This window comes from Equus asinus, chromosome 7, assembly GCF_041296235.1.
Source record: "Equus asinus isolate D_3611 breed Donkey chromosome 7, EquAss-T2T_v2, whole genome shotgun sequence".
NCBI classification, from domain to species: domain Eukaryota; kingdom Metazoa; phylum Chordata; class Mammalia; order Perissodactyla; family Equidae; genus Equus; species Equus asinus.
Window position 1 is genome coordinate 58,306,550 of NC_091796.1, and position 23,758 is coordinate 58,330,307.

At 46.1% G+C, this 23,758-nt stretch overlaps 1 protein-coding gene across 5 annotated transcripts in view; it reads left to right on the forward strand.

Moving 5' to 3' along the window:
• The first annotated feature begins 4,351 nt into the window (after positions 1 to 4,351).
• The window catches only part of PIEZO2 (piezo type mechanosensitive ion channel component 2), a 427,346-nt gene continuing 407,939 nt past the window's right edge, over positions 4,352 to 23,758 (forward strand). For 4 of the 5 annotated variants that reach the window (XR_011504549.1, XM_070513542.1, XM_044773461.2 and 1 more), the window contains exon 1: positions 4,651 to 4,860. Coding sequence is in view for 4 of the 5 variants with exons in the window: in XM_070513542.1 (XP_070369643.1) it covers positions 4,797 to 4,860 (64 nt within the window). In the remaining variant the exon portion in view is untranslated. Of the gene's footprint in view, positions 4,861 to 23,758 lie in introns of all 5 variants that reach the window. The other variant, XM_070513541.1, reaches the window with a different exon arrangement.

The following is a 23,758-nucleotide window of genomic DNA, read 5'->3' on the forward strand; positions in this document are numbered from 1 at the left end:
CTGCTTTATTTCCATGTGAGATCTTTCTGTGGTGTAAACCTTATGTCCACCCAGCAGGAAGACTTCGTGGAAGGGCCAGACGTCAGAGACGGTGAGCGGGGAACACAAACAGGGTTTTGTGCCTTTCACTGTGGATGACTGTGGAAGTACGGCAGGGGGCGAACCTCCCTAGCAAGATATTGTCTCCTACATATTATCAGGAGTCATCTAGATTTTTAGAATTTGGAGAACTAGAAAATATTTCTGCTGTAAACATTAAATTGACAGCTTAAAAAAAGTTGCAGCCACAATATATGAGCAAAAAGAAGAAAGGCTTCCATTCTGTTTCCGAGTTTTCTCAAGTATAAGACCCAAAAGTTATGTGGCTCCTAAGTAAGATAACTTCTAAACAACGATTGTGATTTATAGACGCATATAGAAATGTATATATCTAAACATGTCATTCAGCGCGTGTGTAAGGAGAGCACGTCCCCAAGGCTGGGGACATCTGCAAGCCGGCGAGAGACACCACCTTCTCCACAGGCTGGAGGGCGCCCGCGGGCTTGACAGATTTCACTGGGAGAAGACACTGCCAGGTTGACAACGTCCATAATCCTCTGGGAAATACCATTTGGTAAAGTTACCATTTGAGACGAGATCCACCCCTGAGATCTTCCAAAAGAAGCCAACCAAGTATTTGAGGAAATAATAATCGACATAGGACAAAACATGACATGGGACTGAAAAAGGTTATTAACTCTGTGTTTGCATATTAAGCATGGGAGAGAAAATGCACCGGGGACAGAGATGGTGTTTCTGAATGATTTTGTCCATCAGTGTAGCATTAAACCAAGTTCAGAAGAGGTAAAAGCTAAACCAGTGGGATGAAACCCACACAAGAACAAAGTGACATATGCTTTAGGGCTAAACATAAACACTTAGGAGAAGGCCTATCGCTCGACTCTGCCACGGTTTCGAACAGGTTGCTACGAGCCAGTGCTCCTTTCTCAGCATCGCAGCAGGCTGCTGTGTCTCAGCGTGACAGTTTCAGAAACGTGGGACCAGCCCTTGTTTTCCAGTAATGACAATAAAACAGTAATAATAGTGGTAATAATGGCAGCTAATATTCACTGAGTGACGACCACGCACAGGCACTTGTCTAAGCACTCTATAAATTACCTCTGTCTGCACAGCACTCCGCGTTAGGTCGTTTTATTACTCCCTCAACTCACAGATGAGGAATCCGACGCGCTGAAGTCCCAGTAACAATGGAAAGAAGCCGGCGATTGTCTGTGCAGGTGCAGAGAGGCCGGGAGGGGGGCGGGGGGGGGGGGCCGAGGGCTGGTGCTTAACTCATCGCCTGCGCTAAACTTGTGCTCCTCTGCTTTAGGTACTCACCAAGTATCGAAATAATATGTTTATGAGTGTTCTAGGTAGTTGATTTTCTCCCCAAAGCATTTTCTATCTCCTGCCAGGCTTTAGGCAAGATCATGCTCACATGGAGAATAAAGCTCTCTAGGCAAGCAGGGCTTCTGACCAATGGGATCAATAACCCGATGGGCTCGAGAGACCTTAAAAAAGAGCCCGTCTAGTTATCAGATACCGCTCCTCAGATTAGGAAAAGCTTAGCGTAAAATGGCCCCTGTAAAGATAAAGTCACTGGCTGCTGATATGCACGCACATGTAATCCGGTGTGAAAACACAGCCCCAGAAAGGGGGATTTGTCTCAGCGGCCCTAGTTTTGAAAAGTGATGGCACTTTTCCCGAGTTCTGCCATGTGAAGGAGGACAGTGGATCTCCACTGTGGCAGCACACCTGAGAATTCCCCGCGGGCTTTCACAGAACCACAGGCATCGGGGTGGGGAGTGGATCAGAATCTCTGCGTGTGCAGACCGAGCATTAGATGTTATGAAAGCTCCCCGGGGGGTTGCAACATGCAGCCAGGCTGGACAGCACCTTAGAGCTGTAGTCTAGACGACTGAAACGCCTTGAGTGTGTGCTCGTAAGACTAAGAAGTGGGATCCAGGTCTTAAAATCTCTAAGACATGAACAGCCAAACGGGCAAACGATGTGGCAGAGAAAGCAAGAAGCGTACTTGGTAAGACTGGCTGTCTGCTGGGAGTCTTGTGTCTCCTGACTTAAGTGTCCAAGACGGTTATTCTGAAGAAATCTAGACAGTTGTTAATATGGGCAGCCTACCAAGAACAGGACAAAATATTCATAGAAAACTGAGGCTTCCTGTGGTGACACAATATTATTTAAAATTCAGGAGGGCTTGTGGTCTCTCCAGTAGCTCCCAAGAACAAGTTGTACCAGAGAGAGAGAGAGAGAGAGAGAGGATGCCACCAAGGAATGTCCAAACGCTGGACTTGTAGGAAACGGGTACCGGTTTATGTCAGGCTTCTACAGACACAAAGCATCCCTTGGTAGCAGTCAATGATTTGCAGATAATTTGAGTTCCGACGGTCTCCTCCACCCTCTAGCCCTACTGTTGGGCTGGTGACTATATTGGGGATTTAGATATCTAGGCTTCTTGAGGGCTCCAGAGCACACAGATGGTCTAAGTTTCAGGGTGTCTTCACACTATTTTGCTGCCTCCAGTTTTCACAAAAAAGCAATGATTCAGAGGCCACCAGTGGCACATATGGCTTAAGTTTGGTGCCCTCCACTTTGGGGCCCTGGGGTTCACGGGTTTGGATTCCTGGGGGGAACCTACACCCTTCATCCAGCCAAGCTGTGGTGGCAACCGGCACACAAAATAGAGGAAGATTACTGCAGATGTTAGCTCATGGCCAGTCTTCCAGACGTTAGCTCAGGGCCAATCTTCCCTACCCCCCCCCCAAAAAAAAAAAAAGAAGGAGAAGAAGAAGAAAGAATGGTTCTCAGTTAATTTTTCATTCTTAGAGAACTTGTGAAGGCATCAGAGCTCAAAACACAAACTTACTAACTTACTGTACCTTAAAAAAGGGAAGTTAACAAAGAGAACCAAGGGTTACATAATTTTCCTCAGTAGACTTTTCCGTCTCCAGCCAGTTCAAGCCCAGAATGCTGGTGCAGGATGGAAGGCGGTTCCTCCCTCTCTGTCCTCTTGATGGAAACACCACTTCTGAATGGTCCTCCCCGCAGATGGAAGACCGTCTGCCTTCTGGTCAGCGTTCCAGCAGACCTCCCTCACACCCGGATAATCGTGAAATGAGAGACCCAGACACACGGGCGTCTCCCAGGCAGCATCACATTTCTCTAGATCTTACCTAGAGAACAAGAAAAAAGCAGATTATTAGGAGAAAAGGGGAACAATATACTCTCTTTCCCAGGAGCCATGACAAGCAATAAACTGAGGTGAAAACAAGAGTTCTCCAGAATGCACAAAGTGGATGCATATCTGAAGGAAGATGCTCATTCTTGGAAAGAACCCGGGATTTCCCAGAGCCCATTCGGAGTTGAAACTTCTCACAAGGGTGAATACGGACAGGGTCACTGGTCTGGGTTAATTCCGGTTCTAGTCTTCCTGACCAATGGAAGCGGGTACCTGTGGATTTAGCACTAGTGACGACCCCACAAAGTTGGTCAAGCCCCTGACTCCTCTCATGCTGCGTCTGCGCAGTTTTCCTCGAACAGTAAACGATTCCCTGGGTTTGGGTAAGCTCAGGGGCACGCCATGTGCACAGGATGCCAGGAGGTGTGCATTCTGTGTCTGCGGAATGACAGGACCCAGCAGGGCTGCCGGTCTGCGAGAGCGAGCCGCGGTGGAGGGCGCAGAGCCGGGGCGAACTAATGCGTAAAGCGCACGGGGTTGGAGAGGCCCAGCTTCTCCCTGCGCTCGGGCGCCGCGGGTGGGGGCTCGCGCCCGCGCCGACCCGGAGCCGCCGTCCCATTGGCCCAGAGACACGCCCGTCCCCGAGTGGGGCTTCCAAAGTTTCATTGAAGGTGGAGGAGTGCGCGCCCGCCCGGGAGCCGGGGCTGCGCGCAGGGGCGAGGCTGCACCGCGGCGGGCGGGGGGCGCGCTGGCATCTGCAGCGCGTTCGGTTTTCATTTTATTTTTTTAAATTGAGGCCGTGGAGGAGGGAGTTGGAGCCTGACGCACTGCTTGTGCGCTTTCCTCTCGATTTCTGCCCACGCTCGCACGGTTCCTCCTAGTGAGGGAGGGACTCGCAGCGCCACCCGCGGACCAAGAGCGCGAGCCCCGGGCTGTGGGGGATGGTTCTGCGCGCCTGGCCGCTCCCGCCCGGGTCCCTCCGGCCCGAAGCCGGGGGCTGCAGAAGCTGAGCTGCGCCGCCGCTCGGGGACCCGCCGCGGGGCCGCTCGGGGCGCGCGGGTGGCTGCGAGAGCCCGGGCCGAGGGCGGAGGGCGGGACGGGCAGCCGAGGCACGTCGGCTTCAGAGGGGCTTCCGCGGAGGAAACTCCTTCAGCGCCCGGAGCGACGCCCCAGGAGCCAGGCGAGAGGACAGCACGCCCTTCTCGCCCCCGTTCCTCGCCGCGCCGCCCCGCAGGACCCTCCCGAGTGCCCCCTCCACGGCTCCCGCCCCAGCCGCCCGCGGAAGAAGCCTCTGCCGCGGGACTGGGGATTCTGCGCTGCATGGGCCGGCCGCGGCGGGTCGGGCGCCTGGCGAGGGGACTGCCGAGAGCCTGGTGAGGGGCTGCGGAGAGCTGGGTGAGCGTGCCCTCGGGGCGGACAGCGCGGCGGCCCTTGGCGAGGCGATGCCCCGGCGGCTGCGAGCCGCCGGCCGCAGGAGGCCCTAGGCGGGCATGGGCCTTGCGCCCCAGCCCTAACGACCCTCGAGCCTCGCCCCTCTGCTCGGACTTGTCGGACCGACGCGATGGCCTCGGAAGTGGTGTGCGGACTCATCTTCAGGCTGCTGCTCCCCATCTGCCTGGCAGTAGGTGAGTGTGGTCCTCTCCCCTAGGTTACTTGGGAATGGTGGAGGGGGCTCCTGGCGGGGGAGGGGGGGTCCGAGCAAACCAAAGTTAAGGGCTCTGGGATCGGTTCGGGAAGCCCGCGCCGCGGTCCGGGTGCCAGCGGCGTTAGACGCGCGCTGTCCCAAGCTCCACAGCCTGGCGATTTCACTTCCCGCGCTGGGGCGCACCATGGGGGCTCTCTTAGCCGTCTAGTGGCAGAGTCTGGGTGACCTGGGGGGGGGGGCGGGGATCGGCATGTGCTGGAGGCTGTGATGAATTTGCTCACACGTGGATTTTCTTTCGTGGAGTATTGACTTGTGCACAATGGATGCAAATCTGCTGCAAGGCGGTTGTAGGTGCAGGGCAGGACCATACTAGAACCCCCCCCCCCCCCTCGTCGGTCCCCAGACGCACAGCGCGCTGTGCATCCAGAAGGTACTGAAGCCCTCTCTCCCCCTCCCCCTATCCCAGCAAGTGTCATGGAAGAAGTGGGGGACTGACCGCTGTAAATAGTAGAGGAGGGAATGGGTACAGGGAAACAGTGCTTTCAAGTTTGTTTGTTTCTTTCTTTCACCTCCACAAAAGCCCTGCAACCAAAGCGCCGCACGCTGAGGCTCTAGACCACCTAGACCGGTCCCGCCCTCCAGGCGCCGCCTTTCCAGATCTTTAAAGGGCTGGAGAGCGGGACTGGGGCTCCCTGGGACTGGCGAGAGTTAGGGGCGGGCCGGAAGGGAGCCTCTGACAGCTGCTCCAGGATCTCTATTTCTGCAGGGCTGGCAGAGCGGTAGAAGCAACTGGGTGTCAGGTCTGAAGACACTGGCAGCCGCTTGGAGAGAGGGAATTTCTGAGTTCCTCTCTTCAAAATAGGCGGTGCGAGTAGCATTGCGTTTAGAAAGAGAGCGTGGTCTTCGAAGAAATCACCTTTTTGCATTTTGCCTGAGGTTGAGGACTCAAGATCACACTTAAGCGGAATGTTTTGAGGTGCGAGTGATCCAAAGGGGGCCCTGGACTGTTTCGTGAGGGTGGATCCCAGCTACCGGGAGGATTTTGTAGTCAGCATGAACACGCAAGAAACTTCCGCGGAAAACCCGAGAAAGCTCTCAGAATGGAAACAGTCTGTACGTCGCAGGGTCCTGGGACAGCAGGAGGGGCCAGCGCGCGCGTGCTGGCCTCGTCCTCTACGTCACCGTTTGTCTTGAGGCAGGACCACTTTTGCAGGGATCTTTGTCCTTAATATCAGGTAGATGAGGAGCACAGCTTCCACGAAGCTGACGTGGATCTCTCTCCGCTTGTTTAAGTTTGAAAAGAAAAAAGGTTTCGGGAAAGCGATTTGGTTGAAACAGCGCCGGGCTGCTTCTGGGGCGTTACCCTTAGGTCGTGTCACGGTCTGGGACCGTCTCAGTGCCTGGAGCGCCTGCCATCCTGCCTGGCACATTGGCTATTTGCCGAATGGAAGCTAGTGCTTGCTTAACAAGGGGATTTCAGCGTGAGGACCTGTTTGTGGTTGGCAGTGCTGATGGCGGAGGAGGGCTAGGCAGTGGCACTGGGTCAGGAGGCACTGTTTCCTCTCCCGCAGCCCCTCCACGCCCCACGTCACCTGCCCCCGCAGTCCCTTTCTCCCTCCACCTCCACCGCACTTCTTCCCCTCCCTCCCCTCTCCGCGGGGTGGCAGCCTGCGGTGACAGTCGGAAGTTCGGCAGGTGATCGCCTGTGCCAGCTTGGGCCACTCTGTGACTTGCACAGCTGACTGAGCGACAGGCTGACCGCCAGAGACCTCGCCTGAGCTTCAGCTCTTGCAGGACCCAAGCCCACCTGGGGTTGGGGCCGTGTGGTGCCGACTGGTTAGGGTTGGCGGCGTGCTCCGCAACGCCCTTCCCTGGAGCTGTGGGACTCTGCCCTCCTGACGGGCGGGACGGGGCTCCCGGGAGGCGCGATGGCTTCAGAGCGGCCGGGAGGCTCCCAGGGGCGCAGGGCGGGGCAGGGACCACTGTCCCGCGGATGGAGTCCGGACACAGCCTAGCCCCTCTCCCCCCGCCCCCTGCCCCCTAGCTTCTTCCTCCAAGCCCCGCGGGCCCCATGCAGTGTTCCCCGCCCGCAGGCAGGGGCCCGGGGGTAGGCTCGCTCAGGGTCCAGGACGCGCGCCGCAGCCCCGACCTTCCTGGAAGGAGAGCTGCTTCCAGGGACTCAAAGATGTCTGCCCAGCCCGCCCGCCCGCCCGCCCGCTCGCGGTCCTGCTTCCTGGCTCCTGGAGCAGCCCGAGTTGGCCTAGAGGAACCCTGGCCGCTTTCCCTTTCCAGCTTATTCCCCTGGATTCCCACATGTCTTCTGGGCACAGGGAGGCCAACCCGGGTGTGAGTGTGAGTGTGTGTGAGTGCATGTGTTTGTGTGCGCGGGGTGGGGTGGTATTATCTGTGATCTGGCCAGAGGGCGGTGGAGGCCCCCAGTTGGGTCTAGAGCCTGTTGCTTCACCTACCCTTGTGGAAGGCTGACCTAGGGGAAGGGGAGGAACATGGCCTTGGACCTACCCCTGCCTGGAAGAGATCCAGAGCTCCTGGGAAGACCAGAGGTCCGACCCCTTAACGGAGCCCCTTACTTGTTGGCCGCTGCTTAGGAAAGGCCACCCGCTTCCAAGGGTTACCATTGCCGTTGCCTTCTAATCATTGTGATTGTAGGGACAAGAGGGGGCTGAGTAGGTGTCCCTTGATTTGAGCATTCAATTCTCTTCTACAGGAAGTGGATATTTTCAAGGTTATTGGAGGGTTTTCAGATCCGCCTATTTCCAAAGTGCTACTATATCAAATATTAAGGTTTCCTTAACATCCTGGGCATGGGAGTCAATGATCTGGTTGCCATTAGAATCGATTTTTACATTTTAGCCATCTATTTTTATATCTGGGCGAGGCAGCCTTCAAGGCCAGGTCTTTGCAGAAGCTCGTGTGTTCTGTTTAAGCCCATTTCTCTAACATTGATGTGCACATTATTTTTCACAGAGATGCCCCAGCCTTTTCACCTAAAGATGGATGTTAAAAATTAACTGCCATTGTGTTTAATCTGATGCTTAAGGTTTTTCTTTTTCGCTGTAAAAGAAGTTCACAGAGAAGTGATAAGTGAAATCAAGCCTCTTATGTGCAGGTGTTCTGTGGCTCTTGTGCGTTAAAACAAAACCATAATATAATATATTGTTTGCTGTCCAAAGTGAACATCTAGTAACAGATATTCCCACATCAATAGAAACTGGAAATTTTAAGGATCTCCAAAATTGTCCCTGACCACTTGGGTAGTCATTCCGATTTTTTTTTTCATACAAATAATGTGTGAAAAAAGACAAAACCTTCCATAATATTATGCAGTCTTTAATGATTGATTATAAAAATATCTGACAATTGTTGAGCACATTAGAAATATTTGTATATTTATTTTCTTTTAGCATGATTCTACTGTATATAATACAGTATACGGATATGATTGAAGTTTATGTTTTGAATTTACTCCTGGCTCGGCAATGGATTGGTGTATTTCTATTCACATGCTCCTGACCCATTCATTCCATCTTGCCTCATGTTGCTTGGAGTTCTAGAAGAGCTGACTTACCCATTTTCAGGAGGAGAGGAGGGAGCCTGGTGTGGACAGACAGACTGTGGGAGTATCACCGGTTTCTGCTTCTCCCAATAAAGTGAGTGGGGCTTAGGAAAGAACAGAGCAGAACAGGAAGCTGTGTTGCACGCAAAAAGAATCAACCAACCAACTAATGCTCTGAGGGAAATCACCCTAGGGTAATAGTGCACATCCAAGAAGAATCTCTAAAATTCCCTGTAGAGATAGTTGGCTTAAAATCTGAGCAGAAATATGAAGTCACTTTTGAAATATGTTTGGTATCGCTATCTAAACATTATTTTCTTTTACATAGTTTCTTTTCCATGTGTAGCATATGTCATTTTGAAATCACACTTACACACACCCGAGAATTACAAATGAAGCCTAATCAGAGGTCAGAGGCTCCCAGCAGTGGGGCTTTCAGCTGCTGAAGAAGGCGTTGACAGCAGTCACTTCTGTTTCTGTCGCACCTTCTCAGGCTTGTATAGGTAGATCATATTTATCACTTTCAGAAAGGAAAAAAGTAATAGTGAAAAGCATTAGAAATTTAGAGTTTAATTCTAAAATAAAATAGTCTGTAAACACAGATGGGCTTGATCATTTTGTCCCCTGGGCTATGGAAGCTGGAGCTGGGTGTGTACCCTGTGGGTGGTCAGCGGGCGTGTCGCTTTGCAGGCACTGTGCACTTGTTAGTGGCCAGAGATAAGCAGAGGTATTGGGTTCACCTCTGGGAGAGGAGGCTGATGTGACTTGGCAATTTAAGAGCCCTCAATTCATATCCTCTCTCTGCCCTTGGCCGTGTGGTCCTAGTGGGTTCTCTGTGTGTGTGTTTGTGGGGGGGATTTGTTTTTTTGGATAGTTGTGAATAGTGTGCACTACACACCTTGTCACGCCTGCCACACTACAGGTGCTCAGAAAGGGAGGTCTTATTACTGCATTTATGAAGATGATGAGAAGAGCAGAGATGTTTGAGGAGTGTCTTAATAGAAATTAACAGACTAACAGGTAGTAACATGAGTCATAAGGAGACTGAACAGGTACGTGGGATTCATATGAAAGCATTGTAGTACCTTCCTAGGGCCAAATTATGCAACTGAAATTTGGTATGTGTGTGTGGCAGAAGGATTTTTAATTATCAAGATTTTCCCACCAATTTTACTCAATATTCTATATATCTGCAGTTATATTCCAGTTAAATGATATGTTCTCCCTAGAACTATACTGACAGTGTTTACGTCTGTCTTTCTGACACTACACCATAATTTTCAGAGTCTTTATTAATGTGATTTTATTTATCTATTTTTATGCGGCATTTTCCTTTTAGATTCTATGCTACTTACAGTTAATTGTATATGAAGTTACATAGTATACTTTTTTCCATAAATGTTCAGGAGAACTTGCAATAGTGTAAGCACACCTGGATATTTAAGAGCAATTGATTAAGAACACTATGATGATACAATGTATATAATGTAAAACATTAAGTTTCGTAAGAATTGTAGGTTTAAACAGTTGTTTTGAGGACGTGGAATCCGGTAAACAAAATAAAGCAAATATCCCACTGAATTGAAGGTAAACACAAAGTTGTATTAGAAAAACATTTGAAAAATATTTGGCTGTAAGAGGTAAGCCCGTATGAAGCCTATCCCATCCATCAGACCCTCCGAGTGGTCTTTCCGACCCGTTGGGGACATGGCAGCATCAGGAAGGATGGGGAGACAGGAAGCCACATACGAAATAGCTGTGAAGAGAGCATCAGACATATAGTTTTTAACATCTTCATGATTTCTGAAGTGACCAATAATTATCTAATGGGCTTAGAGGTTTTAGCTAAGTCATTTTTAAAATTTAAGAGTGATAAACAATTTTTAATTTTGTTTATTGGTGGGGTTTTTTTAAAAAAACTATGTATAATAGCAATTAAAAAAATGTTTTTCCAGGATCCTGCAGAATATACGATTTTTGTTTGCCTTGTTTTATCAGATAGGATGGTGATGTTTTCTGATTAATAACCTGCTATTTTTGAATTCTCCTTTCTTGCTCTATTGGTAGGCACAATTCTGTATTAAACTAGGATATTATGGATGGATGCATTTAAACTTTTTTGTATATGAACTTCAAATTTTAAATACATTTTATAAAAAAGAATGGATTTGGTGTATCTGTGTGGTTAGTTCTAGCTTTCTGTTGCAATTTCATTAGTCATCTGGGGGTGACGGTTTTGCTAAGACTATAGTTGCTCTCTTAGGGAGTTATTCATTCCATTGCCCAAACTCAAATGATTCTCCCGTCAGTATTTTTCCCAACTCTGAGCTCTCCCCCTCCCGCCCCCAACCCCGTTTAGACCTGACTCGGTCGACACCAAGCATTTTATCTTTCTCTGCAGCCCTCTCTGGTGTGCTTGGTGCTCCATATCAGTCCACCCCTCCTCTCCTTAACCCACACATGAACAACAGTGTTGCCGCTGCCGCTCAGGTGCAGGTGCTGTGCAAATCGAGTGCCTGCTTTTAGATGTTTCTCTAGTTTTGTCTGTGCTTCTTCATCTTGGTCAACAGAAGTGTTGGCTTGGGCTCACATTCTGTGTGTCCTACAGTGCTGGAGAACCTCAAGCCTCCACCTTGGCATCTTGCCCCATTTCCTCTTTCCCATGTGCTGAGCCGCATGTGCCTTCCACGGCTCAAAGCCCCCCAGAATCTGGTCTGCACTTCAGAGTACTTGGTGCATTTCTCATTCCAGCCTCCCCTCAGTCAGATCAGGCAAACCATCCTTGCCATCCCCACCTTCAGTACCGTGCTTGGCCGTCAGCACAGCACATTTGTATTACTGTCCTGGTAGCAAGTTAATTCTCTTCTCCAGGTGATAGATGGTCCTCTCAGTCAGTTCTAAGCAAAGATGATTCTGTTCTTCACAAGTCCTCTTTTCAATATAGGTCAGGGTAATGATGCTTAGATGCGAAAACTTTCTTTCTCTTACATGATAGTCAAGATGTAGGTGATCCAAAATTGGTATGCGAACTGTGCTCTGTGAGGTTGCCCAGGGATGCTGTCATTGCTCTGCTGTCTTGCATGTATTGCCTTCATCCCCGTGGTTCAACATTGCCTGTTCCCATGTCCCCATCACGCTGAAGGATGGACGAAGCAAACACAGAATGGGCACTCCTTCCTCACCCTCTAAAAACACAACCTGGAAGTTGCATGACTCATTTCTGCTTACATCCCATTAGTCTGAATTTAATAATATTATTCACTTACCTAAATGCAAGGGAAACTGGGAAACGTCATCTTTATTTTGGCTGGCTATGTGCTCAGCTAAAAATGGGGGGAGCGGTTCTGTTGCAGTGATAGAGAACAGATACTAGCATACAAATATCAGTCTAGGCCTCGTGTAGATGAAGGTAGCTTAATGTGCCTTGCAGAGACTCTTGATTTTTCTACCCCACGAGCCCCACTTTGCTTCTAGACCTATAACTAGGCTCAAGTCCCAGCAGGCTCCTAAGTATGAGGTACAAAGTGTGGTCCATGAGGAGGTGTGCTACACTTCAAAAGAACGGCTTGATTTTCTCAATTTATACAGAGAGAAATCTGAGAAATGTGTGGGAAGGGGTATTAAGGGTGTGGGATAATGGTGGAAGGAGCGTAAAGTTGGATCTGGCCAAATTTACTGATATGGAACCACTATGCAGAGATTCTGGAGTCAGTGTTGTTACTCCAGGGCTTAGAAAGGGCTCTAACTGGTTGGTTGGCTGGAACATGGACCAAAAGGTGACCTACGCCAAATGAAGTTGAAGTGTCAGACCTACCTGGCTATACTGTAGAGGAAGGGATCCGAAAGTGGAGGGAGATTGGAATGGCAGAGTGGATTTCTCAGGTAAGACCAGCTCGCCCACCTTGGGAGGGCCCACAGGACACACCCTTCTCCACAATCGTGAGATATTGGTTTGGGAGGGGAGCCCCAACATCCTTGAAGAACTGTGTAGGTCAGAAATTACAGTGGGAACTCCTGCCACTAAACTGGGGATCCTTAAATATAATGAGGATATTTGGATCCCGTGCACCAAGTGGCCCACTTAATTGCCAAAGGCGAGGTGGGTATAGTTACCATCATGGACAGCAGAGTCAAAGCAATACTCAGAATAGTCTGACTCGCAGAGACCTAGGGCATTGGCTTGTTGTTCATGGCGTTATGAGAAGCGAAATAGATCAGCAGTCTACTAAATTCTGAATTGATCTAAGTGGAAGAGTTCTACGTCAAGTGAACAAAAGTCTGATTTGAATCCCCAACACAGAGAGTCGTGCCCTCTCAATCAACTCCCAGACTTGCTCCAGTTTACAGACTTAGAACCCCTTGAGCGAACGGGAGACTAGGTCCTCCGTTGCCGGTTACAGTTTCATTTCACTTTTCCCTCGCCGTTTCTGTGAGTAACAAATCTCTTCTTTTAAAGTGTAAATATTTGTGGAAGGGTGACTACCTGTCATCTGTATGCCAGTGTAAGTTAGTTCACATAGCTTATTTTCCTCCTATCACCTGGTTGAGATGGAATAGACATTTTAACTGGGTAGGGACAGAGAGTTGTTCAGTGGTGAAGGCAAATATGGTCTGGATCCCGGGGATATTTTTTAGGGACTCATAACATCACTGGGCATTTAAGGGCTTACCAAGAAGAGTTCCAATACCAAAAGTAACACATCTTTCCTAAGGCCAGCTCTGGACACAGGAAGAAGAACATACAAATTCTTTCTCTTCCTCCTTTTATTTATATTGGGGTGTGTGTGTGTGTGTGTGTGTGTATGACTTCTGACATCCAAGGGGACACATACTGTTTCAATTAAGAGCCCAAGCTCTAAAACCTGGTTGTTTAAGTACAGATCTTGGCCTGTCATACTAGCTGTGAGACCTCAATCAGGTTATTTGACCTCTCTGTTCTTCAGTTATTTCACCTGTAAAATGAGTTGATAACAGTACCTAGGTAGGGTTGTCGCAAGGCTTAGATGGCAGTGCTTGTAACATGGTTGGCAAAGTGCCTGACACATGGTAAGTACTCAATAAATCTTAGGTTTAATTATTAATTCTAGACTCAGAATTTAGGCATTATTATTAGTCAAAGGTTAGTTTGAGCACCTGCTCGTCAGGAGCAACGGTTTCCACGGGTGGATAATTCAGAATCCCAGTCAACTTCCAAGGAAGCTTTGGGACACAGCCTTTTGTTCTAAGTTGTGGACTGTCTGGTCCTTCCCAGCCCTGCCCCCACGCCATTGGCTGTGCTGGAAGGCCTGTGTGCTTTGTTCATTGTTACCTTTGAAACAGCGTGGCATCTTCTCACCTTCTTCATTCTCCTTCCCAGGCAGAATGAATGCTTTCCTCTGTTGTTCTAGGGCACTTGGTTCAGAGTATCACAGGGTTTTGTATTAGTTACATGATCACTCTCTTCCCTTTTATGCATCTGCAAGCTCAGGGACCCTGTGTAATCCGTTTTGATTTCCCCAGCACTAACTTACTGCCTAACATTTAGCAGATGCTTAAGTTATATATATATAGCTGTAGGTTTTCTAACTGCAAAGATTGTGTCCGATTGTTACACTTCAGCAGTCCAGCAAGGGCTATGACACAGTGAACACTGGAGAAGTATTTGCCCGTTGTTTAATTAGCGAATTCATGGACAAAATTTTTTCTCTTGAATAGCACAGAAGTCTGAAAATAGGGAAATAGAGTTAGGTCTAGCTCTTATAGTGATTGGTTTTTCTGTCTTTGAATGTGAAATTCCTAACAGTCTAATTTACGCATGGTGCAACCTTCAGAAATGTGAATTTTACAGTATGGTAATTCATACCTTTACTTGCTTTGCGGTGAACAGAGAAGGAAAACCCATCTGATGATGGTAAAGCTTGACTGGAGCGTCGTCCTTGAAGTGCATATTATTTTTTAAAATGTTTTCAGCTCTCCTGGAACCACACAAATCGATCTGTTTTCTGTTGTGGTCAAATCTACTAGGTCAGCAATTTTGCCTACAGGAGTAGAAAAGGAGGAAGAATGTAGAACCTTAACAACCTGATAATTTTGAACCAAAGTTCCGTGGAAATGAATTGTATATCTGTGCAGAACTGAGTCGTCCCTGCTTCTGCCATTTCTTCCCTTCTTCTGCCATTTCTTCCCTCCTTCTGCGTTCCACAGACTGGACCTGCCTGCCTGCAGTGTTCTGCCTCAGCCTTGCCTCAGGAATATGTGCCCCTGCTAAGAATCTGGGCAGTGAATATTCTGGAAAGGGCCTTGGTCTGAAGGTCTAAGAAACACGTCTTGATCCTGTTAATAATGAGCTGTGTGACTTTGCCACGTCATGAAACTCTGTATTCCTCAGTTACATCATCTATGAGATGAGGTGTTCAAGGCTAAGAAATATTTTCATGATTCTCCAGGAATATTTCCACATGTGCCTTTTTTTCAATATTAGAAAGTATTACTGTAAAGCACTGCATTTTTGCCAACACACCAGAATTTTTATATCTAAATTGTTCTGTTCTCTTATTAACTATCGTATTTACATTGTTTCACATTTGACCTCAAAGAAATGTTAGCAACTGCTAAGGAAACTAATTTAGTATCACGTTTGGTATTTGACTGAGGATTTTCAGCCCAGTGGTATGAAGGAGAGACAATCTAGTTAGGTTTTATAATCCTCATATTTCGGTGATAATCCCTCTCTTGCTCCAAACACAGAACCACACACACCACGCATCATCGGTGGTGATCATAACGAGAACAGCAAAATGCCTGGTCAAATTTCCCTTAGAATTGGCTGGATGTGGCTTTGCAGAAATAAAGGAATTTTACCACCCATACTTTATGATCAGACATGCCTAAAAGGAAAAGCAAACCACTTAGAATTATTTATTGAAACTAAATGAAATGGTAGGGACATAGAAATATAAGCAAGATTTAATTCAGAAAAAGATGTTTTGAGTAAAATATTCATTTTTATCACAAGGTATAGCATTTCAATGACATTGTCAATCTGATCAGTTCTTAGCTGGACAATTCTATTATCCAGAAAGCGACTAGGAGGAGCACAAAATCTACAGATGTGTAGGTCAGAGTCACAGCTGAGGGCAGGGGCCAGTTCCCACATGCAGGTGCCGCTGTCACCTGGCTTCAGAGGTAGCTATGGGAGTGGGAGCTTCCTGCACTTCCTCGCCTCCACTCACTCCTCCTCTTCCTCCTCCTCCGCCCCTTCCTCCTCCTCCTTCTCCTCCTCCCATTCCTCCTGCTCCTTTGTCTTATTTAAACTAAAGACTAGAGTTTGCCCAGCCAGGCTAATCCTGACTCTTGTTGGCCCTGGGGCCTGAAGTCAGTGCAACTGGTAAGCAATGAAGGTTCTTAGCTAGAGCCAGGCCCCCCACCCCTGTGCCAGACAGAGTTGCTATGGTACACGGCCCCTGGTGGGTCATCTTCAGGCAGGAGAGAGGATTAAAGATCAGACGACAGGCTATGGGAAGAGGGATAGTCATAAAATGGGATTTGTTTCTGGGGAGCCAGTATTTTCAGAAACCTCCAGCTCCCTGGAGTTTTTCATGAACAACCACAAACTTCTTTAGCAGTAATTTTCAAAGCATCATCGTTTTTGCTCTTGCATTTCCTTAGAGTCACATTGCAGTTTTGATCCATGTTGGCATTGCCTAACAACTCTACCTCATTCGTGGGGCTCAGCTTATAATTACTTTGGGCTGTGTTCAAGCATTAAAACCACCTTCAACATGCAACAATTTCCCACCATCAAGGTTATTTAAAAGGGATGTGGCACAGGTCCCAAAGCATTTCTTAAATTGGGTATCAAAAAGTTTTGAGCAGGGGCTGGCCTGGTGGTGCAGTGGTTAAGTTCACATGTTCCACTTTGGCGGCCCGGGGTTCGCTGGTTCAGATCCCGGGAGCAGACATTGCACCACTTGGCAAGCCATGCTGTGGTAGGCATCCTACATATAAAGTAGAGGAAGATGGACACCAATGTTAGTTCAGGGCCAGTCTTCCTCAGCAAAAAAAAGAGGAGGATTGGCAGCAGATGTTAGTTCAGGGCTAATCTTCCTAAAAAAAAAAATTTAAGCAATTATCTTTAGAATAGAATACATCTTCCCACGGTTATTACCTAGAAGGAAACAACTCTCAGATATTATCTTGCCCTTATGACACTGTTGAGTTCCGATATTCCGATATATCCATACTTCAATTTGCATATTAGATCCACTCCTGGAAAGTATATTCTAATGTAGTTCTGGCCGTCAATGAGGGAGCAGAGTACTATGTCAGATAAAATCTGTTTAGAATATAAATTTGAATATGCACATAATGTATTTGCTTGAGAAGAACACATTTCAGGTGTAGTTTTAATTGTCCATTGGTGACTTTGTTTCTTTCAAACACTGTTTTTTTATTATCCTCTGATTTTGAGCGGCTTTTCTTGTTCCCACCCGCCATGAGATCCATATACATTTTCCAGAATTCACTAAAAGAATACTGTAACCCAAGACTGTTCCATAATGTGCCCAGCTTTTCCTATCTTAAAATAGCACTGACTTTTTGTTTACTCCAATGTCAAAGAAAACTCATGTCTGGTTTTTTGTTGATTCACATCTCTTTATCACTTTTGACATTATTGCTTTCTAGGTTTCTTTTTTGGCTATTGTCCAAGAGGAGTCTGACAGTTTTTAAAAATCTCATCTTGAAGTTCTCTATGATCATTTATATCTTCCCATCTGTGTATTTCTGGCTCAATTATTGGCTTTCATCTCCATCTCAATTCTCAATAAAAACATGAGAAGATTTTTTTTGGTTACCTAATTTCTTCTGTCTCCTTAAAAATTAAGCAACACGGTGACAATGTCAAGGAGAGACTTAGAAGTTACTCGTGGTGTCTGAGCTCAGTGCTGGCCCCTGGGCACTGGTTTTCCTTGCTTCTTTCCTTACAAGATCACTCTGCACTCCGCACTGCGTGCCATGTGAGGGGTCTCAGCTCTTAGGATTCTTGTTTCCACACTAACAATAAGCTATTAGATGTTTGTTAAAGGTCTTTGTCATTTATTCATTCATTCTCGTGTGTGTATTTCGAGCAAAAGTAATTAAATTGCATTGCTTCGTAAACACTCATCATTTAGCACCACGGTTCTTCTGTCTTCTTGATGTTGTTCCTTGAATGAGTCCAGAATGAACACGTGTTTTGGTTTGTTGTCAGCAGTTTTCTCTAGAGAGCGCCACAGATGTCTGTCTGATGTGTGGCTATGTAAATACGGGGAATGGCTGTCTTTTATCAGGTGGAGGTTAAGGTTTATAGACGCTCGACCCAGAGCCGATCCTGGGCACAGATGTGACATGCGCACACACAGTTCAGCACCATCCCACCACCCCTTCCTTGCCCTTCAGTAACAGCTGCTTCCCCAGCTCCTCTTTCCTTTCCCTTCCTCCGCAGGCTTCCAGGGCTTTCCCAGGGAGGTTGAGGGGTGAGGGGAAGAACCTAGGCTTTTGGGTTAAGCAGAGAGGGTTTCAAACCTTTTTTGACTGCTCATTAGTGATAAGATCAAGACAAGTTGAAGTTGTAGCTTCTCTGAGCCTCAGTTTCCCCATCTAAAAAATGGCAAAAATTGCATCTATCTCAAAAATAACAGTAAGGAGTGAATGAAATGATGTTCGTCAGGCGCCTAGCACAGTGCTGACAAATTAAGGGCTAACGGAATGTTCTTTTGCTTCTCGTCCTTTCTCTTCTGCTGCCTGGGCCCCTCTACCCACCTGTCTTCTGGACACTGTACCCTGACTGTAGCCTTGGCTCTCTGGTTTGGAGCCTTGGGGATTCATAAGGCAGCGAAGGAATGTGTTACTGGCTCCATATGTTTGCCTCCCAGGAGCACCTGGTGTTTAACAAGGCAACAAGTTGTTACCAGAAAGAGAGTACTCCTGAGGATGGAGTTCAGTGACTGATGAGGACAAAGAAAGGCCAGTTCTGTTTCCATCCATGGTGGTAAAGTTTTCTGAGGTACTTTAATTCAGTTATAATTCTGTAAAGAGATTAGTTGGTAAAAATATACAAGGATGGGAACTAAGGTGGTTCTGTCTTAAATAGTGGTGGGCTGTGGATGAAGGTTATGGAACAGTATCTCAGGTTTGCTATGTTAGGTCAGTGGTAATACAATATGTAGTAAAGAAAACCTATTTTCATGGCTCATTAAATAACAGAGCTGTATATATAATGCTTGAGTTGTATTTCTTTTTTTTCTTTTAAAGATTGGCACCTGAGCTAACAACTGTTGCCAATCTTTTTTTTTTTTTTTCTGTTTTTTCTCCGCAAAGCCCCCTAGTACGTAGTTGCATATTTTAGTTGTGGGTCCTTCTAGTTGTGGCATGTGGGACGCCGCCTCAGTGTGGCCAGACAAGCAGTGCCATGTCCTCACCTAGGATCCCAACGGGTGAAACCCTGGGCCGCCGAAGCGGAGTGCGTGAATTCAACCACTCGGCCACGGGGCTGACCCCCTGAGTTATATTTCTTGGTTGATTTTTTTTTCTTATTTTATTTCGGACACTGAACTTAATAGTCATAAAACGTCTTATATTTTAAGTTTTAGAAATCTTATTTTTCCTACCTGATTGTAATTCTTCTGATATTTGAATTTAGTAAACATATTTCCAATTTGAGATTTAAATAACAATCAGGTAATTTCATTAAAAAACTGGGTGAAGTTGAATAGTTTTCTTTGCCTTTTGAACCTGGTTTAAACTGAGTATGTTAGGTGTCAGACTAGCTCCAAAGAGTATTTTTTACAATTCCTTTGAAGATGGCTTGTTTAGTTGGATAGATTTAATAATTATAGTTCTCTGATTTAAGCATTTTTAAAGAACTATTTAAGAATGAATGATTTTATAATAAAGTGAGCCAAATATTGAGAATTCTAAAACAGTATAAAAAACTATTATATTTTGCACAATTAAAAAAAGGAAAACTTTGAAGACATGATACAAATTTGATTCTCTGTTTATCTATAAATATAAAAATTAATAATTTTGTAATAAGTGGAAAGACATTAAACAGAGTAAATAGTTTTCAGTGTTTAATTATTTAATCTTATTTTCTGAAGATATTTTAAATACTTTGGGGGTGCAAAAACTTTTTCCTCATAATAAGGTCAAAATTCCTGCAAAGAAGAACGTTTTCTGTTATGTGTCAGATTTCTAGTGCCTGTGGGCAGTGGGCTCTGCTTGTCCAGCTCCACTCCTCATACAGTTAGAATGAGCTGTGTAATCAAGACTCCTATGAAGTTCTAATACAGTAATTGCCCCCAAGTTTGAAGCTGCATTTGCAATTCCACTAGGTATCTCGTACAACCTTCTTGTCAATTCCATGGCGGAACCTGCAGGCACATTACAGATGTAGGATCCTGTGAATTTCCAGCAAGGGATGTTAAGGGGTCATAAGTCCCATCACAGATCTCCTGTGAGGTATTAAAATCAGTGGACAGACTCACTGAGTGCACAGGTTGTTCTGAATTTGTTTATTAACATTTGCATATGTAATAGTTATCTACCAGATATTAGCTAATTTCTCTATGTGGGAAAATAATGAGCAAATAAATGAAGCAGAACTTTGAATATTTAATCAGTGTGAACGAAAAGAATTTGTTAATTCAGACTTGATGCCTTAATTACAGTAATTGATTGACACAATCAGGAAATGCGAACATCCTTGCCAAAGTTACCTATTTTTATAAAATCATGGCCATTGATCTAGGTGGTTCCCAAATGGGTCACATCAAGGCAGACTTTGATTCTGCTTAAGAAAGAAAGTGACTCACCTGTGCTTCTCACACTCTACTGCACTATTTTTCTAATTTTTCCTCTTTATTGTCAATTTCATACAATGCCATGGAAAGTCACCACACAGAATTAAATAGTCACCATTTTAATGGCAGTAGAGCATCTGGTATGGGGCCAGCCTGCCTTGATCTGATCCCAGCTCTGCAGCATGGAATCTGTGTGATGTAGGGCGAGCCACTGTCCTCTCTGCAGGTCAGATTTCCCATATGTAAAATGGGGAAAATTATAGGACCTATCTGATAGGATTGTTAAGAGAATAAAACTTAGAAGTGCCTGGCATATTTTAAACCTAAATGTGTAAAATGCCCACAATTTATTGTATGCTTATTCTGTGGAAAATTTGAAGAACCTGAAATAGGGAAATTGCTTGGACTAGTTGACTGATTTATTCAATCTTCTAAAAAATTTACTAAGTGACTGCTTTGTGCATATGACTGTGCTAGGACTGTGAGGAATGCCAAGGAAACAAGTGGGCTCAGGTAGAAACCGCCTGGCACACGCCAGGGGGTAACTGCAGTGGAAGGTGGCCACAGTAGTGTTTCCATGGGTTTTGTAGACCAGCTGGATTCCAGGCATCATCCTGTCACATACTAACTTTATGATCTTGGGCAAGTCTGGTCTTGAACTCGTAGCCAATAGAATATGGGGGTTTGGCTGTCGACCCCAACTCTAGTGGCCTGTGACTCAACTGTTCACACGGAGAGTGGGAAATGCCACCCTAGCCATTTCAGGGGTGACCTTGTGGCTCGGAGAGAAGGATGCTCATGAAATCATCTACTGTTTTTCCTTCCCCAAGGGGCTCTTTGAATTTTATGATGTGTTTCCTGTTGGGAAATATTTCCATTTTGCATAGACTTTTAATATTTTAATCCAGCATTTTATGGCAGTGAGATATTAAGAAAGAATTTTACGATTAGATATTTTTGAGAAATGCTGAGCTAAATAAATGTAAATGTTATTTGTGGCACCACTATACAGAGCTTAGTATTTAATGCAAATTGTGACTTTCTAAGAGTTTGGTATAACATGCAGTGTTTCCCAGACCTAGTTGACCAGAGGACCCCTGCTTGCTTCCCTCGGCACTGGTGTTCTGGGGAGCGTACACTGGAAAATTCTGTAGGAATTTTGAACTAAATGGTAGACCAGGGAAAGAGTACTTTGGGATAAGGGACCTTTCAGAAGACCCCAAATCTATTTTTAGGTGTGGACATGAAACCAGCCCTGACTGGTGGTCACTGTCAAACCTACCAGGGGATAGAATACACCTGATTATCCTCTTCTTCATATGTTTGCTGACTTATCTTTGTCCCATCATTTATTTTAAAAGCAAAGTGGTCAAAAGGAGAGAAGCTGTTTTAGAGACTAGATATTCCAGTGTTTGTTGAATACCTGCAAATTACAAGGCTATCAACATTTCCAGTCCAGCAGCAGCATAGTGAAACAGCAGTGAGGGCGTTAAGATGAGCAGGACCGCTCTTGCAGCATGCCCGGCGTCCTCTCTGGTCTGCCCACTGCAGCAGCCTCCGAGAGGCTTCCTGCTTCGGAGGCCTCTGTGTGGTCCCTCCTCCACAAGCTGTCGCCTTGATATTTTTAACATTTATGTCAGAGGTCATCCCTCTGCTTTAAAACCTCCAGCGCTTTCTCATTGCATATGAAAAGCAGACACTAAATCACTAAGGTGGCATAGAAGGCCCATGGTGCCTGCACCCTCTAACCACACTCCGAGTTATTCGGGTTCCTCAGAAACAGCTATTTTTGCTTTAAGGCCTTTGCCCTTGCTGTTTGCTCTGATGTGCAGTCTTCCTTTAAATGTCACTCGTCAGGGACGTCTTTCCACACCACCTAAACATCCCCCTGCTCACTCACTGCCACATCACACTTGTGTAGTTGTCTCCACGGTGCTTATGACGGTCTGATTCCTTTCATGTGAGTGAGTTTGTTCATCATTATCTGCTTCCTACCCCTTCAGTTCCCTTCCATGCTCCCATTTCAGCATCTTGAACAGGCCCTGCCTGAAGTAAGAACACAGTTCAATACATTACATTGATGTTTACACAACAACCTGGGAAGTGGCGTCACCACCTTCATTCATTCCTTCATTTATGTCCCAGTTTCCTCTCTGTAAAATGGAGATAATAATGGGACCTACCTCAGAGGTGACTTGTAAATTAAAAAATTAATGTATTTAAAGTGCTGTCAACACAGCATCTGATGTAGTAAAAATTTAATAAATATAAATAATTATTATGATGCTGATCTTTTATTGGTTCATTCAACAGTCATTTATTGGTCAACCAATTTGGCTAGATTCTGCACATACAGAAAATGTACAAGGAATGGTTTCTGTTCTTGAGATTCTCCTTAAACTTTAGGTAGTCCACATTCGCTGTGGTCCCCGGAATGGGAAATTGCTAATGGTGTCCATCTGATTGTGTAATGCCATTGAATATTTTGAATAATGGTGAGAGGTGACCAAGAAACTGAACCAAAGGCAGGAAAAGGAGTTCCTGGTGTGTGAACAGTGGCTCTTTCCTCAGCCTGGCGACACTAAGATGAAAAAGTCAGAGTACTTGCCAGTGGGAGCTCGTAGTCCGGTACGTGCACTGAGATGCGTCCTAGAGTGAGTTAGAGGACGAGGGGAACAGAGGATGGAGGGGAGTATGCTTGACTAATCACCACCAAGACCCACTTTCAGAAAATGGTATAATATAATGATATAATAGAACTGTAACTAAAAAAACTTTGTGTTGACGCTTCTGGAAATTTTTACTTTAAAACAGGGGAGTAAAGACTTTAAGCCAGAGTCTCACTCTGGACTTTTACGTCCGGTTATTTTGCTGTAGGCCTTCTATGGGCAGGACAGAGAGGAGGAGGCAGGGTCTCCCAGCTGCTCCTGGTGTCGTAAGGGCTCGGCTGCCCAGCTGTTCCACTTGTAAGGCAGGCCCAGGGGTAAGTAGAGACTGAAAGCTGGCATACTTGGGAAAATAACAGAGTTACACATACTTTGATTTGGGGTGAGGACAGCACTCCATGGATAAAACCATTGGCACTTCTTGCCTGTCCATCTTTTGGTAGGCTGTCTCTCTCCTCTAAAGTTGTACAGCAGACCTGCGCTGAGAGTCCCTGCGTTAGGGGATGTAAATTACTCTCTCTCTATTTCTCTTGGCTTATTTTATCTCAGACATGCTTAGCCACTTCATGCAATCAAGTTGATGAAGAGCCAGTGCTGGCAAGGACATCTAAACACTTCGGAAAAATTGGCACTGCTCAAAGAGAGAATCTGAAGTTGCTGTGAGCCAGGGCTAGAAGGTTGTCCTGTCTGGGGCTAGAGTCTCGCTCTCTCTCTCTTTTTTTTTTATTTTGGCATAGAGCTACTTGATACTGGCTTTGAAGTTTCTTTCTTTCTTTCCTTGTGGTTACAACAGGACTTCATAAAACCAGAAGGCTC